General features: G+C 40.3%; 1 protein-coding gene across 1 annotated transcript; it reads left to right on the plus strand.

Annotated features, from left to right (window-relative positions):
* Window positions 1-2,800: 2,800 nt before the first annotated feature.
* On the plus strand, window positions 2,801-9,436 carry LOC118430494 (neurocalcin homolog). Its single transcript, XM_035841402.1, has 2 exons — window positions 2,801-3,229; window positions 9,047-9,436. Exons 1-2 carry the CDS (start codon window positions 2,804-2,806, stop codon window positions 9,320-9,322), a joined length of 702 nt encoding a protein of 233 aa, XP_035697295.1. The 5' UTR covers window positions 2,801-2,803; the 3' UTR covers window positions 9,323-9,436.
* The last annotated feature ends 7,796 nt before the right edge of the window (window positions 9,437-17,232 follow it).

Here is a 17,232-nt window from a genome sequence, read left to right on the forward strand (position 1 = left end):
CTGGCTCGATTACGCAATTGCACGTATAGAAGGGCTATTTGCTTAAAGTGACCGATCCATGCATCCATGCATCCACGCATCCATACAACCGCTTCTCCCGTCTCATAGCTACGCACCGGCAAAAAAGATCACAGTGCGACACTGATATCCGTCTTTCGATGTTTTTTTTTCTTTGAATGTATTGCTCATATATCATCATATTTTTACGATTTATAATATAAAAGAAAACATTTTTGTTTTCTTTTGGAAACGGAAGAAAATTGATTCGTGGATGTCATCCATAACAAGGGCGGCTTGCATAGAATCAAATATGGACGCAACCCCCTCGCGATTGCTTCATCACTTCTGCAATCCATCATTTTTATCTTTACAAACCCCGGGACAAGCCTGTCAGATCTCAAATGTGAGATTTACGGTTTAGGAAAGCAGACGTTCTAAGCCACGCCAGAATTGGAATTCTGAGTGATGTGACGCCATCCGAGGATTCTATTCAGAAATGGATGCGATCTAGTCGAAACCCTTCCGGCTAATTTACCACCCACTCTACGAAGCATAACTCCATCTACAACTTACAAAGAGCCAAAAGCTTCAACGGAAAATGGCGTTACATCACTCAGAATTTCTATTCTGGCGTGGCTTAGAACCTCCTTTTTTCGTAAGCCATAACTCTCTCACTTGAGATTTCACAGACTTGAAGGGTGACAGAGAGATTCTTGGAAGTATGTAGCTAGGGACAGAGGCTTCTTGAGTGGAAGGTTATCAATTCATGACTGAGCAATTCTGCTTCGCCTGGAGACGTTTCACCACTTTCTTTCTACTGCACTGAAGTATACGATACTAAGAGGCAAGCAAGACATACATACCGCGCCTGTGGGAGAGCGATAAAACGTTAGGATGGCGCAGAGCTTTGCTCCGTGGGAGGGCGATCAGATAATATTTTTCAAAACATGGAGAGATGTTGTTAAGTCTTAGAGAGACGCTACTTGACAAATTGTTGTGCTTGTTTGATAGTTATTGGTTCATGAGAACGTCAGGCCACACTGACTTGATTGTGTGGATGACATCGGTGCACGTATTTCTTTTCGTCTTTTCTAAAAAAAGAAGAAAAAAATCACCCCCTTCGAGGCTCCACGCAAATTCAGAAGTTGCGAAGTCATCCTGCCACAAAAGGCCAGCATGTGCTGGATTTTGTAAAACTTGTTATATACTACCACTAAACGTGCATGTCAACCCCTTGGTCAAACTGCCCTTATGAGTATTTTCATTACAGTCATGTGTCATTAACGTCATTGGAGCCAAATGTCAGGTCTGCTTATAATGTACATGTACTGTAACGCTGGTTCACCTTTATCCGAGGGTAACCTATATTCGATGCTTGTAAGAAAAAAGGAAGTATTTAGGGATATGAACGCGTAGACGGTGGTTTCAAATCGGAACATTTTGAAAATATTGAAATTTGAAACTACTGCCCACAGACTTAATACTCCTAAATGTGCTGTTTTTAAATGCAACGAATAAAGGTCACCCCACGGATAAAGGTGAACTAGCGTTACTTCTTTAATCGTTCTTTTCAATATATGAAATATCGATTACTTCAACTGAGTCAGCAACGATGAACAAGAAGACCTACATGACATGTGCTTTCTATAAATAAAGTAGATGCCGTTTAATTGCACTCCCCATTTGCCAGCGTATATCGTGCAATGGTGCAACAAAGCGAAGTTATCCGACTGGACCATATTAACACGGGATTTGGTGATATCGTGCAATTAACAGGACTGTACGGTTATTTGTTATGCAATCCACTGGAACTGGCTCCTATCGCAAAGAGGTGTTCAATTCGTAGTGACAGCTTTGTAATTGTAATTGTAATCCTGTGGTTTAGCAACAATTTTCTACTGAATTTATTTCTATTTTTCGTCTTCCCGCACTAGTTTTTGGTTCTCCAGAGGATGTCATCCATAAAACTACGTCGTGTGCCCAAATGCTGTCACTTCGCATCAAGGAGAAATCCCAACTGTTCTAAGCTACTCCCACGAGGCCAATTTAAGTGGTCTTATGGGACGCTTTGAGGTTTGTCATATCACTTTTCAAATCCACTTTCATTACTTTCAAAGCCATAATGTCTGATAATTGCTCTACCGTGATTTGTTTCGCAACCATATTTTGCCGCTGTCAAATGTAATAGATTACTATTTCTTTGTTTCTCTGTCATTGCCTCACTGGCAATCTGTAAGAACGTCGAATGTGGAATAAGAATGTGGACTTTAAAACCCTATGTTCCTGCCGCCCGCGTTCGACTACTAGAAGGGATTCTAGTTGAGTTAAGTATAGCCATTATTCCTGACAAAACTGCATCACATCAAAGAAAGCAGCAGTGAAGAGCGAATCACGTATTTCTGGTACACGTTGAAGCTTGATGCATCGCAGATTCATTTGCCCTTGGACCGTGTGCGTTGAACCGACTATTTTTGGTAGAGTAAGTCGTTTTGTAGAGCACCTTAGGCTGTGAGGAAGAAGTAATCGTGTACATTTGGCACAATATATGGCCGGAAATCGTGGCTAGACTTGCCCATTGACTGTGCGTGTTAGAAAGACCACATCTTATAGTTACATACTTGCTTCTGGCGACCACCTTATGCACCAAAGTAGGCAGTGAAGTAGAGCAGCGTCCGTTTGGCAAAATTGAATCCGGATATATCGCAGCGCAGATAGGTCTGGATATGCTGTATAGACCATTTCTGCAACAGTTTTTTTTTCCTGACTACAGTTTTATGATGTAGCGTGAGGAAGGAGGTACAACATGGGGGCTGTGAAGACGAAATTCCGCACCAGACTTGCTCTCCGCTCCCGAACCCACAGCAGACGGCGTAACATCGTGGAACAGCTCACCCGCATCACCAACTTCCGCGAGTCGGAAGTCAAGAGCTGGTACCGGCTCTTCTACGCCGACTGCCCGGACGGTCTGCTCACGGAGCCCGTCTTCGTCAATTTTTACGTCAACTTCTTCCTGTCCGGAGACGAAGGGAGGAAGATAGCGATGGCGAAGAGGATCTTTCACGCCTTCGACAGGGATGGCAGTGGGACGGTAGACTTTAGGGAGTACCTGACAGGCATGAGTGCGCTCCTGAGGGGTTCGGTAGTGGAGAAACTGAAGTGGGCGTTCAACATGTACGATCTGGATGGCAATGGAGAGATCTCCAGAGTCGAACTACACAACGTGCTGAAGGTATGGTGTTCAGTGTTTTTGTTAATGTTTTCATGCACATAGTCGCAAACTGTCAGTGACCTAGCTCTTGGTTGTCTTACTCGTATAGGCTGTTTGCTCTAAGGGATAAGACCTTCGATGTGGAATAGAAGCTAACTTAAACATTTGCCCTTGATGCAGAATCTGGCATGATGTTTGATGACAGTCTGTACTGCATTGCGGAATTTGATCAGACCAAAGTCAACTTCGGTGCCAATATACACGCCTTTTTAATTAGCTCCACAGAATTCCATCAGCCTTTTGATTGATTGCATCTCTAGCTCTGCGATGGTTTTGCCAGAATGAACATAACATTTGTAATTCACTAGGGCATCGCTATAGCTATACTTTGTGTCCAGTTATGATTTATTTTGTAGGTTTATACAATTGCAGTTATGAAGTTATGAAGATGACATCCCTTATCATAAGCATTATGCTACTAGGTAAAAAAAAACACATTTGTCTTGATCATGACGCTCGACTTCAATCTACGTCCACTTCAATTTCGTGTTCAATTCAGTAATCCAAAAATGGCGCCATTGTGGTCTTCGGAATGTCCCTGTAGCTCAACTGGTAGCAGCCTCACAGTTGAGCATTTTGTAACTTAGAGACGCCACAGTTTTAATCCTGGGTAGACATCTTGTTTGAGGCTGCTGTAGTCTTCTTGAAGCGACGTTAAATGGAGATACCTCGAGAACATTAAAGAGGAAGGGCTAGCAACTCATCCCTAGGCCCTGGACAAAATTACCCTGCTACTTAAACAGGAAACTTGTGGCCCCAAAGTGCAACTAGACACACTACAAGCATCTTTATCCAACTAACTTCTTATCCTCAGAAAAGTTCTCCTTTTGTTGATGAAGATTAGATACTTACGTAATAAGATACGACAAAAAGCAACGATCTGATTTTGGAACCAGTCAGACGCTTCAGTGTCACTGGAGAAATATAGGATGGTGTTTGGAACGTCTGACCACTTCCAAAAGCAAATCCCGTAACGCGTTGCTTGAGTAGCTGCTTTTTGAAGGTCTCCTTATCAGAGCTTCACAACTGATGTAATGCCACAGTAGTTTTTCCCATATGGGACTAGAACAGGCCCATCAGCTTCTATCGCCTGGTTCCCTGTGTTTAATTAGCCAATCAGTTACACAGAATACAGCCCAATGCGTATTGAAATCTGCCAATACTAGTCTACAAGGAACTACATGACGTATAGAACACCCCGGGCTATCATCTAGCTCAATAATAATGTAATGTATCTTCCAAACGAGCCAATTGAGACCTTCATTTGACATTTGGAGATTGCACTTCTATCGACGTTACTGCTGAAGATTAATAAGTATATGTTTATCATCCTACAAGACGAAGAAAATAACAGGCCATCATCATGAATTTAACGAGTCTATAGGGATATCGAACGAGATATATTCACAAATGATGTGCCTCCTACGTGCTTTTTGTGATATATCTGTTGAGTAGATTTATCATCCTACGTAGGCCTACGTCACATTTCCAAACAGGGGCCCGCGGTTGGACAGCTTTCGGGAAAATATGATATAGAAGGCACCAAACTACAGAAGGCGCTAAGAGAATAATATTGTTTCTTGTTTATTGTTCATTGAGTCCTTTAGTTGTTGACATATCATTGCAACAACTACTCTTCCAGGAGTAATATACATAATACACATACAGTTTGTAACATACACAAATTATAACAATTTCAATGATTGTTGGGCGTTGTTTGTGTATATTTTCACGTTACATTTCTATTTTACATTTCCACAAACAGCCCGACCGGGCCCCGGTTTGGAAATGCCTAGCGTTTTTAGACTCTGTTCACTTAGCTTGGCTTATTTGGATCTATAGATTAGAATTTTCCAAGCCTTTTCACGTAATTACATCAGTAATTGTAACCTTTGTTATTAGCAATCGACATTCGCTATCCTACAGTGTGTTTTTGTCATAAATAGGTGGCCCACACTTACGCGTACTTGTACTTATTGGAACTGATACATAATCAGAAAACTAGCACATTACAAGCCGTACAGAGCTCGACTAAGGCCTTTCAAGGCTTAGCTCCCAAATCCCCAACACTTGGCCTGGTCGGGTAACTTTTGAAAACGAACAATATCATAAGAAAGGCAACAAAATACATAAAACATTTCAATAATTGTCAGGAGCATAATTTGTGTATATTCCTTGGTAAGGCCTAGGTCACATTTCCAAACAGGGGCCCGGCCGGGATGTTTTAAGAAACGAAAAATCAAATCATATACCTAGAAAAATACACAAATTGTACCCTTGAATCTTATTTTGAGATTTTGTGTATTTTGATGTCAGTTATATCACTCGTTTCACTCCCAAAAGCTGCTCGGCCGGGCCCCTTTTTTAAAATGTGACCTAAGCCTAAACAGTTTCATTTTTCGATTCAGCAAACATCCCCGTCGGCCGGAAATAGTACCAAAGCCTAAACCTACGATAAAACTTGGGGGAAAGGGACCCCATGCGGCTACCACTCTATTTTTGGGCACGGCTGGGCCCCCAGATTTGTTAAAACTGAGTTCAAATCATCTAGGGACCCTGGCAGGCACAAATAGTCGCCGTGATCTAATCATAGCAACACTGAGAGGTACCCTCGCGGTGTTTCAGTCCACCGGGACAGATTTTGCTTAATAAAAGCCCGGTGGGGGCTACACCCTAAAGCTAAGGCATCGCCGCCTATGTTACCGTAGAATAAGGAGGATAAGATTTATTAGTATTTTTTACATCTGTGCTCATACTGAAATATCATGCCCTTTCGTACTTCATTTCGAAACCCGCTATCTGCGCGACTACATCTGGCAGGAATTCCCTTAATCGCGCATTTTATGACCGTTTGGAGAAGTTCATCATTGGTGTATGCCCACAGGGGGTGTGAAATATTTCTTCCGCGTCTACATGTTCCCCAGAAGCCACTGCTTTAAACTTTTATGTGGAAAATGATGTACGACTAAGCAAAAAGCAAGAAAAAGGGTAACACAGCTGTACGTTGAAACATCAGTGAATCACTCTCCTCTTAGGACTTGTGGGTCTTCTGACCTTTCTCGTTACTCTTTTTGCGTGTCCTGTGATGGAAACCCAAACGGACAGCAAATATATAGCTCAAAACTCTTGCCCTTTTGAGCATAAAATAGAACGCTTGGCGCCATGTCCTGGTGACATTTGAGTCAGCGTAAAATCAGCTCAGTCAGAAAAGAGCATAAAATGCCACTGTCCCTGTAATATATGCGTTATGTAGAGCAGTGTGACTACTAGTTTTCAGTAGAAAATCATTCTCATGCACTCTAAATTAATTCAACAGAAAACGTCGTTTGAATATATGTGACCATGAGAGTCCGTGCTAGAATTCTAATGCTGCCTAAGGCTGAAAAGTTATAAAGGTGCAATCTCATTGCACTTGGGGCACCAGTGCGGCACTGCGGTGTTCGAAAGATTACTCAACGGATTTCAGAGATAAAGAAGTTCAACGTGTTTCTTACGTTTAAAGTATTCTTTGTCATGCTTTTACGTAATACGCAATATCTTCATTTAAAAAAATGAAGAAATAACACAATAGTGCCGCAGTAAACGAACCCCGCAGTGCCGCACCGGTGCTCCAAGTGCAGTGAAATACCACATTAATTAGTGGATTGTCCATTCCTTGACAACGACTGGAGTCAAAAAGTCGTAAATTGGGGTTAGTTTAATTTTTTGTGTTGAAATTGCAGTTGAAATTTATCCAGAATGACTTCTACCAACACAGATATGAACTTACAAGTTTCCTTGGGCTTTGCAACTTTTTAAACCCATAAGCTTGTAGCTCTTGGATAGCCCACGGAGCAGTATTCAAACATGTATAATACTTACAATTTTTTGTCAGTCAGTGACTTACTGTTCCAATTTTCCCCACCCTGTAATACAGAAGATAAGACAGCCAACAAAAGACGTGCACCCCGCTTTCTCAGACTTCAATACGGAGGATAAGACATGCCAGGCTGACAGGAAACGTTTACCGTAAATTTCACAGCAGTCTTTTTCAGGTTTTAATTACATTCTACTTAAGTAGTAATTATCGACATAAAGTGCACGTCTAATAAGGCTATTAAGATATAGAGTACTGGGCAGTGGAATTGTGAAGTATCTAACCTTTAGTAAGGCCAAACATTTAACCAGTGGAGTCAGAAAAGGGTAAAGAAAAGTTTTCTTAAAAGTCTGCTAAGACCGTATAAACATTTCTTAGTTGCACATACAAGGTACTTGCATGTGGGTCAAGTGTATCAGGGGGGTTGGGGGTATTTCCTTCGCCGAAATATGGCATACTACATAAAGCTCCCTAAGTGGGGAAGTAAATCTGCAGCAGCAGCATAGATCTGATAAAACAATCAGTTCAGTGGGGGGTTAAATTGGCAAAATCTTTCTACCTGGACAAGCTAAGGGTTCAGAAAGTTTTAAAGAAATAACAAATGCAGTTTTTTCTTAGGCCGGTCCCATTTCACTAGACGGCAATCGCACTGCGACCTAAATAGGATATGTGTAACCTTTGCTTTCACACTGGGTATATCATACAAAACGTAAAAGTGTGACTGAGAAGACAACAAGGCACACAAATTGTAGAAATATTCGTTTCTTTTTTATATAATTCGCTGAGGGATGTGTCAAATTTTAGGTCGCAGAGAGAGCGCGGCGAGAGCGCCGTCCTAGTGGAAAGGGACTACCGTATTAAGCTAAGGGCATAACCCGCCGTACGTGCAATTTGTTCGTACGTTTTTTGAGAGGCGACGTCCGCCACGTATTTCTGAAGACGTTCAGCATCTCATATCTAATCTTTTCTTGAAGTGAGGCACTCAGATCCACAAAGCCAGCCTCTAAATCTGATAGGGAGATTATGCCGTATAGACTTTTAACCTGAAATACTTCTTAAAAGTCTTTCCACGCAGCTAAAATCTCTCACGTCAAGCGCCATGCTGAAATCTCCAAGGAAACCGATACTCCGTGGAAATTGGCTTTAGGCTGTATCTCTTACAGGACGATTATGTTTTAGCATTAACGACTAGAAAAGCAGCAGGGCTGCGCACAGAATGAGATAACGTAAAGTAGGCCTAAAATGGAACAACGTTAAGTAGGTGATACGCTACGGGATGTACGCATGTAAGACGCTGCCTACAGAGCTCCTAAATGAAAAATCACATGTCTAATGTGCAAACTAGGCTTCTACTGGTTTCCAGGGATGGAATACTTCCGATGGCGATGCCTTCGGGTGTTTTTTTTTTGTTTTACGTCTAATAAAGAAGAATGGAAAGCATGATATTGAATGCAGACGAGGGGCTGTAACTTGTCCCACCTTAACAAGATAAATTTAAAAAATGTTATGCTAGAAAAATGTCATTAATTATGCAAGTCATGGCCTAATTTGCATCATTGTATTTCATTTGATACATCTTTGTCAAAGCTACCCCGATACCAAAAATTCAGAAAATCCGATCTTGAGCTACTAATATTCTCTTCGGAATATATCTTTTTACAAAAATTCCCCTGCAATTGCAAACCTATCAATTAGGATGGCACACACACACAACTACACACACACACACACACACACACACACACACAAACATACACACACACACACACACATACATACACACACACACACACACACACGTACACACGCACACACATACACACACACACACACATACACACACACAAACACACACACACACACACACACACACACACACACGAATATTTCATGGAGGTAATGACCCTGAATCTTTCTTGTAGCTGATCCTGGAGCTGCGGAACCCCGAGGCGACGATGGACGACTTGGCGGCGCTGGACAGACCCATAGACCGGCTGTGTGACCGCGTGTTTGAGACCCTGGACAAAGACCGGGACGGGAAACTACAGATCCGAGAGTTTGTGGAGGGGGTGAGGATGAACCCCAGGGTGCTGTGCCTGAGTGATGAGGAAGAAATGTTGGCGTCTTTGACACAAGATCACTCTCAGACTCCCCATGCTTCGAACCTTGTGGATTTCAGCCAAGCTTCTCATAGCTAAGAACTCATTTATTCAGAAATTATCCATGAGCTGGGCTAAGGCCATGTTGATTTGATTATATGGATGACATCCTCTGGGAATCCAAATACTGATGCGAGCGTGCGAACAAAAATTTGAGCAAAAAGAAGTTGCCTTTATTATGATATCAAAGTCGTCAGGAAGGTTGAACACACACAATCTAGTATACCGAACAATAGATTCTTTATTTTTGTTGTTTCACATCCTTTTTGACCTTGACATGTTATCATATATTTGTTTTGCAATCCACGGCATATATCTGCCTAAGTTTGAACCTGCCCTATACGATTTGCAGTATAGTCAAAAACGTTTTATTTTTAGAAACGGCCGAAAATTGATGCGTGCGTGAATGTCATCCATATAATTTAAATCAAACCATGCCATCTTGACGTCAACTTCGAAATCGGGGCCCAACCGAGTTGTTTGTAGGAAAATAATACATAGCTAGATAATGCCACCGACTATTCTATTTCCATCTTGTGTATATATATAGTTTTGTGGCTTTTATATCATACTTTTCTGTCCCGAAAGGTACCCGACCCGGCCCCGGTTTAGAAATGTGACGTAGGCCTGATAAAAATCAGTAGTTCAGATGAGTTTCATTGATAAAGAAATGTATTTTGTAAGTGATCTGTGTTTAATGTCCGGCTTCCATTCAATGGAAAGAGGGTCTTCCTGTTGTCTTGGTCACTTTGCAGTTGGTCTCAGCATTTAATGACTGTTACTGTAGACCAGCTTTTGTGTCTGTCTTTGATATGAGAGTATATATTTAAAACCTCCAAAACCGTTTGACCAATGAAACTGTAACGGTCTGTTGTAAGTGCCTCTACTTGTGAAGTTGATTATGATGATATGTCAATGATATGAACATGAATAACAAATGGCGTATATCATTCAGTTCAGTCAGTTCAGTCCTCCATCAGGTGACAATATAAAGTTTCTCTGTCGCTCATGACAGACAGGAGTCGCAATCAACAACAATAACTGTGGCAATAAAAACTTTTGCCATGGCGACGTTTGTATTGTTTATAAGTATGATGGTTGCTGTAGTACGTGTGTTGTATTTGTGTTTAAACATTTTGCTTTGCTGTATGTATGAAGATTTTTTAAAGCGATGAATGCTTGTAGGACATTGCTGTTAACAAGAAAGGTGATTTTTGAGCATACTACGAGAAATGCAGTGTATTTATAAACTGCTCTCATTAATTGCGCCAATTAGCCCTTGATTTGCATGATTAGCATTTGATTATGTAAGGTATCTCTGAAGCAATCTACATTCCAAATATGAAGATTCTTCTCAACTATAAAGCTCGCCCCTTACGCGTCGCCAAAAAGGAAAACTGTGTTTGAGTTAGGTATGATGTTACTTTCCACCACACACTTTCACGGGCTCAGGAATTGATAAAGATAAAAAAAAGTAAAACAACAGGACAGGGGTGGTTTCTGGTAATAGTATACGTCGTACAGGCTCGTACAGGAGAGGAGGAAACAGGGCTCTGTGCCTTTAAGCTCCTTTATCTGCAGCACCTGCGGCCGTTCCTGCGCATCCAGAATAGGACTTCACTCTCATATGAGGAGCCATTCTGGCAAGTGACTGACGGCTTGACTACTCATCCGTCGACCTCCGACATGAGGATCCATCACAGGCTCTTTTCTAAAATCTGACATAGCTGCGACTCCACCTGGCGACTGCGAGCATGATGGAACGTTGGCATATTGTATTGGTAATATAGCTGGAATAATTGGAAGGCCCAGAATGGGGCGCTTGTGTACCTTGACGAAAAATATACAAATATCAAAATTTACCATCGATGAATTAAAAAAGGCTAGGAGATTTCTTAACACATGTTGGCTGGTTAGATGAGACAGATTCTTTGAACACAACCAAGTGTTTTATTCAACCAACTTTCCGTGACGGTCACCGAAACATCCTCTGAATAAAACATTTGGTTTTGATGTGAGAATCTTCTTACTAAAAGTGGTATCTCGCTGCACTTGGGGCACTGCGGGGTTCGTTCACGGCGGCACTGTTGTGTTATTTTCGCCAATTTTCTTATAATTTAGATATTGCGTAATACGTAAAAGTGTGACTTAGAAGACAACAAAATACACAAAACGTTCGTTCTTTATTTCTAAAATTCGTTGAGCAACCTTTCGAACACCGCGGTACCGAAGCGATGCAGTAAGTGCAGTAAGATACCACCTTTAGTAACTTACCTACCCGATGAAAGCATTCACGTCATCTTTCAAAGTGAAAATAGCGTATGAGGAAAGAAAATCTCGTGACCCGCATCGATAAATAAATATTTGAAAAATGTGTCCGTGCCACGAATGCTAAACTTTCTATTGCAATAACCAGTTTTCATTGTCGTCATTTTGTACACATTTCAGGGACCAATAATAATGACTGCGTTATTGGTAAGGTACGCCAAATAGAAATTACTCAAGCAACTGGATATGATTTTGGAAACGGTCAGACGTTAGTATTCAAAATCATTTGTTTTTCGTAAGGCCATGTTGATTTGATTATATGGACGACATCAATTTTTGGCCGTTTCCAAAGAGTTTTTAACCATACTGTCAATCGTGCAAAGCAACTTCAAAATAAGCAAATATATGCCGTGGATGGCAAAAACAAATATCAGAAAACGTATACTACAGTGTCATAAAATATTCAAAGGTTTGACAAGATGTGACTGAAAAAAGAAGATTATATTGTTCGGTATACTATATTCTGTGTGTTCAGTCATATGTTCGACCTTCCTGACCACTTAGATTTTACAATGAAGGCAACTTTTTTATTCGCACGCTCGCAACAGTTTTTGGATCCCCATAGGATGTCATCCGTGTAATCAATTCAACATGGCCTGACTACTTTTTGGCGCATCTTATTACCTGGATGCTTATTTTATAACCTTTATCGACGTGTTTGTATGATGCTGTGCTACGCTTTGCTGCATTCCAGAATTGAATCAAAGCCTGTTAATTCTTCTTACAGGGTTGGCGTACGTCCAATAAAATGATATTTCATGCTTTGTTTGATTTGGTGATTTATTCATTCACAAATGTGATACATTACACAGACTCTCAGGCAGCGTTACTGATAAGGAAGAGACAACAAAATAGGGACAGAGAAATACATAGGATTGGCATTTTACGTTACACAGTTTCTAGCAACAATTGCACATCACTCAATCAAACACAGTATAAGCCGTTTAATTGCACACCCAATTTGCAAGCACATTTCGTGCAATTATGTGGTGGCGCAACAATGCGAAGTTATCCAGCTTTTGGGATTCCGTGCAATTAATAGAAGTGTGTGGTAATCCGCCGTGATGTTCAACATATCTAGCGAGTTTAATTCTAATTTGGTGATAATGAATCCAATTGAATGAATGAATGAATGAATGATTTTATTTGTAAAACATTGCAGCTTGGTAGCTGAATTGCGAGTTACATTACACTAATTGTGGGTTATCTCCACATACATAAATTAACACAATCATCGTGAGTAAAACTAGGCTAATGAATCTCAGCATAAATCTACACGGTATATTCCGGCAGTTTACACAGACATTGACTAAGATACACTTTAGGACACTAGTCGCCACTTGCGTACAGTAGATCTAAGGCACGTGGGATGAAGGACAACGCATGTCTTTTAGTCTTGCTGATCATTGTTGCACGATATGGTCTTCTGCTGCGTAGACCGTAGTGAGTGTCCGTGGGGCTAATTAAGAATGCCCAGAGTGGAGAAGACTCATCCTGAAGGGTATGTTCAAGAGTTCTCAGTGTAGCTCTCTCACGTCTACTAGTTAGTGTTGGGATAGAGTCAACAGAAAGTCCAATGATTCTCATACAACGCTTTTGAACAGATTCAAGAGAGTCCGAAAGATGATTTGGCAATCCTCCCCACACAGGGCTCGCGTACTCGAGGATCGGTCTGATGAACGTTAGGTAAATCTGGGTTAAGACGTCTACAGAGAGACCCGCCTTCTTAGCGATGCAAAGGTAGTAAATCCTCGGTCTCTGCTCAGCATGTATTGTATGTGAGCATCCCAGGTGAGGTCATAAGAGATGTGGACACCAAGTAGCTTGAAGGTGGTGACCCTTTGAATCTCATTACCAGCTATGGTAGGATGGGGAGGAAAGGGTATATTAGCCTCTTTCCTGGTGCTGATTACCATGCAATTAACAATCTAGATGCAATTGAAAAAAAATACTCCTAGAGTTTAGATCTATGCTTATTAATGGAAGCGAGAGTGTGAAGTGCAAAGACTATCTTGAAGTTCATTGCCCGCTAAATTATTACAATCATTTTTACATAACGTCCCAACCATACTAAATTGTTTAACACAGAGGACACAAGCACAATATCTTAAGAGAAGAGGTTGAAAAGTTGTCACTAGATGTTACATTTACCCTTTTATTCATTCCTCCGCTATACAAATAATTGCATACCAAATTGACCCTGGCCCTTTAATGTTATTTTCAGCATCCGTAAGTGAATCACTGAGAGATCTTCCCAATTGTATACACTGAGCAACCCAGGCTAATCCCCTTTCCATTTGAATTATTCAATTTACATGCATACCTGATGGACACTTAAATGCTACCAGCACATTTAGTAAGTTAGAATAGCTACCAATGGCTAGTCAAATGTATTTGTCCAGTCTAATGACCAAAACATGTACATCTGCAATTTATGAGAAAACGAAGCGAACAAGGCTTATCCCTTTTCCATTTCGGATTATTCAATTTATCTGAATACCTGATGGACACTTAAAGGCTTCAAACACATTTGAGGAAGTAAGAAAAGCTACGAATGGCTTGTCAAATATATTCGTCCAGCGTTATTGCCAAAATCGTCTGCAATTTACCAGAAAAATGAGTGAACCATACCAGGTACATGTTCTTTCTCAGTGCTAAGCAGCTTATCATAGCGAGCATCGCCGTATAGCAATTACTCAAGCAACTGGATATGGTTTTTGAAACGGTCGGACGGTTCAGATAACATCCGTTATCATGTCATTGGTCAGTGACACTGGAAAGATCTTGTAGGAGAGCAATTTCTATATCCTAACTATGAATTGATATGCAAGGAATATGGAGACAATTTCAAACAAGTTAATACACGTTAAGATGAAGTTGATGCAAATGAATCAATTAGCTCCTGCTGTTTGAATTACATCAGCTAAGTTACGTTTTGTCGCTGGCGTGGGCGGATAGTATCTAAAACTTCTGACCGTTTCAAAAATGATAACCAGTTGCTTGAGTCATTGCTATTTGGCGTATCTTATTGACTGAATGTCTAACGTTCTTAGACATGACAGCGAATATCATTTGTTTGATAAAGACTAATAAAACCATGCATCACGTACTGTATGCAACATCAAGCTAGCGCTAATATAATTATAAGGGATTTTGATTTTAAAAAAGGGAGTAACAAGTGTACAAGATACTATCATGTACACTAAACAACGATCGCCAGCCACCCATATCTGAAGTCGTGTGAACGTCCAATGACTGTAACTGCGCAATTCCACTTGTCTTTATCAACGAGTTTGCGTCATATTCTAGTCCCATTTTGCTCTCATGATGAATCGTTTAATCTAACCCAGGCCGTATGCGATATTAGGCCATGGTGATTTTATCATATTCATAAAGATTATCATATGGATGACATCAACTTTTGACCGTTAAAAAAATACAAAGCAGCTGCAAATTGAGTAAATATATACCATAGATTTTCAAACAATATATCGGGAACATAATTATACTAATTTCATAGAATGCAATGTCAGTTCCATGGCCAGGGAAGAAGATGAAAGAACAAAAATTAAGAATCTATAGTTTGGCATTCCATACCCTGTGTGCTCAGTCATTTGTTCAACCTTTCTCACTAGTACCCTACTTTCATAGTGAAGGCAATATTTTTTGGGCATTTTTTTTTGTTCGCAAGATCGCATCTGCTTTGAGGTCCAAAGAGTATCATTTCAATTAAATCAACATGGCCTGATGTGAATAAGCAAAATTTCAGGGATTTGTCCCAGTTGAAATGGGATCAACCCGAAAGCCCAAAGCTCTCACTGGGTCCTGTTATAATGGGTCTACGGAGTTGTGGATTACAAGCAATTAACTGGCCTGTTTCTCTAAATCAAACGCTTTCAAATAGACACAGAGGGCTGTCATCATAATTGCATGCTTTTATGTCTTAATTGAAGATATTGAATGTTTCTTCCCAACGCGAAGAGAAATTACGAAATAAGGTCATATTTGCATTGGGAATTTGTACTTCTTTACCTGCGATACCACATTTCGAAAAAGAAACCATTAAAATGTTGTCAATATGGTTTTGCCTCCGTTAACACAGCTGTTTGAGGTTATCATTTGTTTTAGATAAACTGTATGTCAAGCTGCGTTTCACATCCGATTTATCTTAGAACTGAGCCATATATCACCTCACTTTGTATGTCCTACCAGTACGTATGTGTGTATGTATATAAAATGCCATATTGCACAGGGAATTAGCACTTCTATACTTGCGATACCACATTTCGAAAAAGAAACAATTCAAATAATGTTTTTGCCTCCCTTAACCCTATTCAGACCGGGGGGGGGGCTTTTGAGGCCCGCGGCAACTTTGATGTCCTATAACACCAGAACGGCTTACGCTAGAGCCACCAAATTTGGTGAGTTTTTCTAAAATATTGTTGGCAAAAAATTTACGAAGTTTGAAAAATTTTCCATTTTTTCGTGTTGCCATGGCAACCGTTTGTTGACAGGCTGTTTTGCCAAAAATCACTATTTTTGGTTCTAACAATGTATTTTTCATATTCATTTGTTATTTTACTGCTATTTTGTAACATAAATAAAATCTTATATTATTTAGCATATCTTTCATAATTATATATGCATAAATTATGCTAATTTGATGACGTCATCAGCCCAAAATCCAAGATGGCGGACCGTATGGCAAGATCAAGAATAACAAGCTAATTATCCCTTAAAATTTGTAACTACCTGGTATTTTTTCATCAAAAACCATCTAAATGAATGAATTTAGTCTATTTAAATTGCCCTTTGTGATTATTTCTTGCAAAAAAAGGATTTTTGAAAATTCAATGTGTTGGATATAATATGGCGGAGCCCAACTCGTATCTTAGATGTGCATGACGTCATTTTGTGACGTCATTTTGACGTTATCGATGTTGCTATTGGCAACACAAGTCGTAATAAACATTATTATTCTGTTATCTGCACTTGTTGTTACATTTTTTTAGCATAACTTGAAGTTTTCTGAGAAAAACCCTTTTTTCATGGGTCCGGCCAATATAATCAAATTGATGACGTCACAATTACGTCATCTTACGTCAACGTAACGTCAAACGTCATATACTTGTCAGATATTATGTCGATATCATGTCCTGAAAATTTGGTGGCCCTACGGCACGTAGTTTTAGAGTTATAGGACTTAGAAATGGAGGGCCTCAAAAGCCCCCCCCCCGGTCCAGGGATGACCAAAAAAGCCCGGTCTGAATAGGGTTAAAGCATCTGTTTGAGGACATCATTTGTCTTAGATATATGTCAAGTCGTGCTTGATATCCGATTATTTGTTTTAGAACTGACCCATATATTACCTCCCTCGGTATACATTAGTAGTACATGTTTGTATGTATATTGAGCAGTAATTGCGCGTGGGAAACAGCATTTCTAAGATGGTGTGATATGACTATAAATTATTGATTAGTCTTGGAATGACTCGTTGTCTGTTGGAATCCCGTATGTGCTGTGATGCTGTGACAGTTTCCGGTGTAGGTGTGTCTATAGGGTACTCAAGCATACGTCTTGTAGTGCTTTTGGTGAAACGAATCGTACAGGCCATAGCCTTG

This window comes from Branchiostoma floridae, chromosome 14, assembly GCF_000003815.2.
Source record: "Branchiostoma floridae strain S238N-H82 chromosome 14, Bfl_VNyyK, whole genome shotgun sequence".
Lineage (NCBI taxonomy): Eukaryota > Metazoa > Chordata > Leptocardii > Amphioxiformes > Branchiostomatidae > Branchiostoma > Branchiostoma floridae.

Bases quoted from the DNA above. Each gene is read 5' to 3' on its own strand.
- LOC118430494 (XM_035841402.1), top strand. From the start codon at position 2,804: ATGGGGGCTGTGAAGACGAAATTCCGCACCAGACTTGCTCTCCGCTCC. The intron at 3,230-9,046 runs GTATGGTGTTCA...TCTTTCTTGTAG, and splicing joins AACTACACAACGTGCTGAAG to CTGATCCTGGAGCTGCGGAA.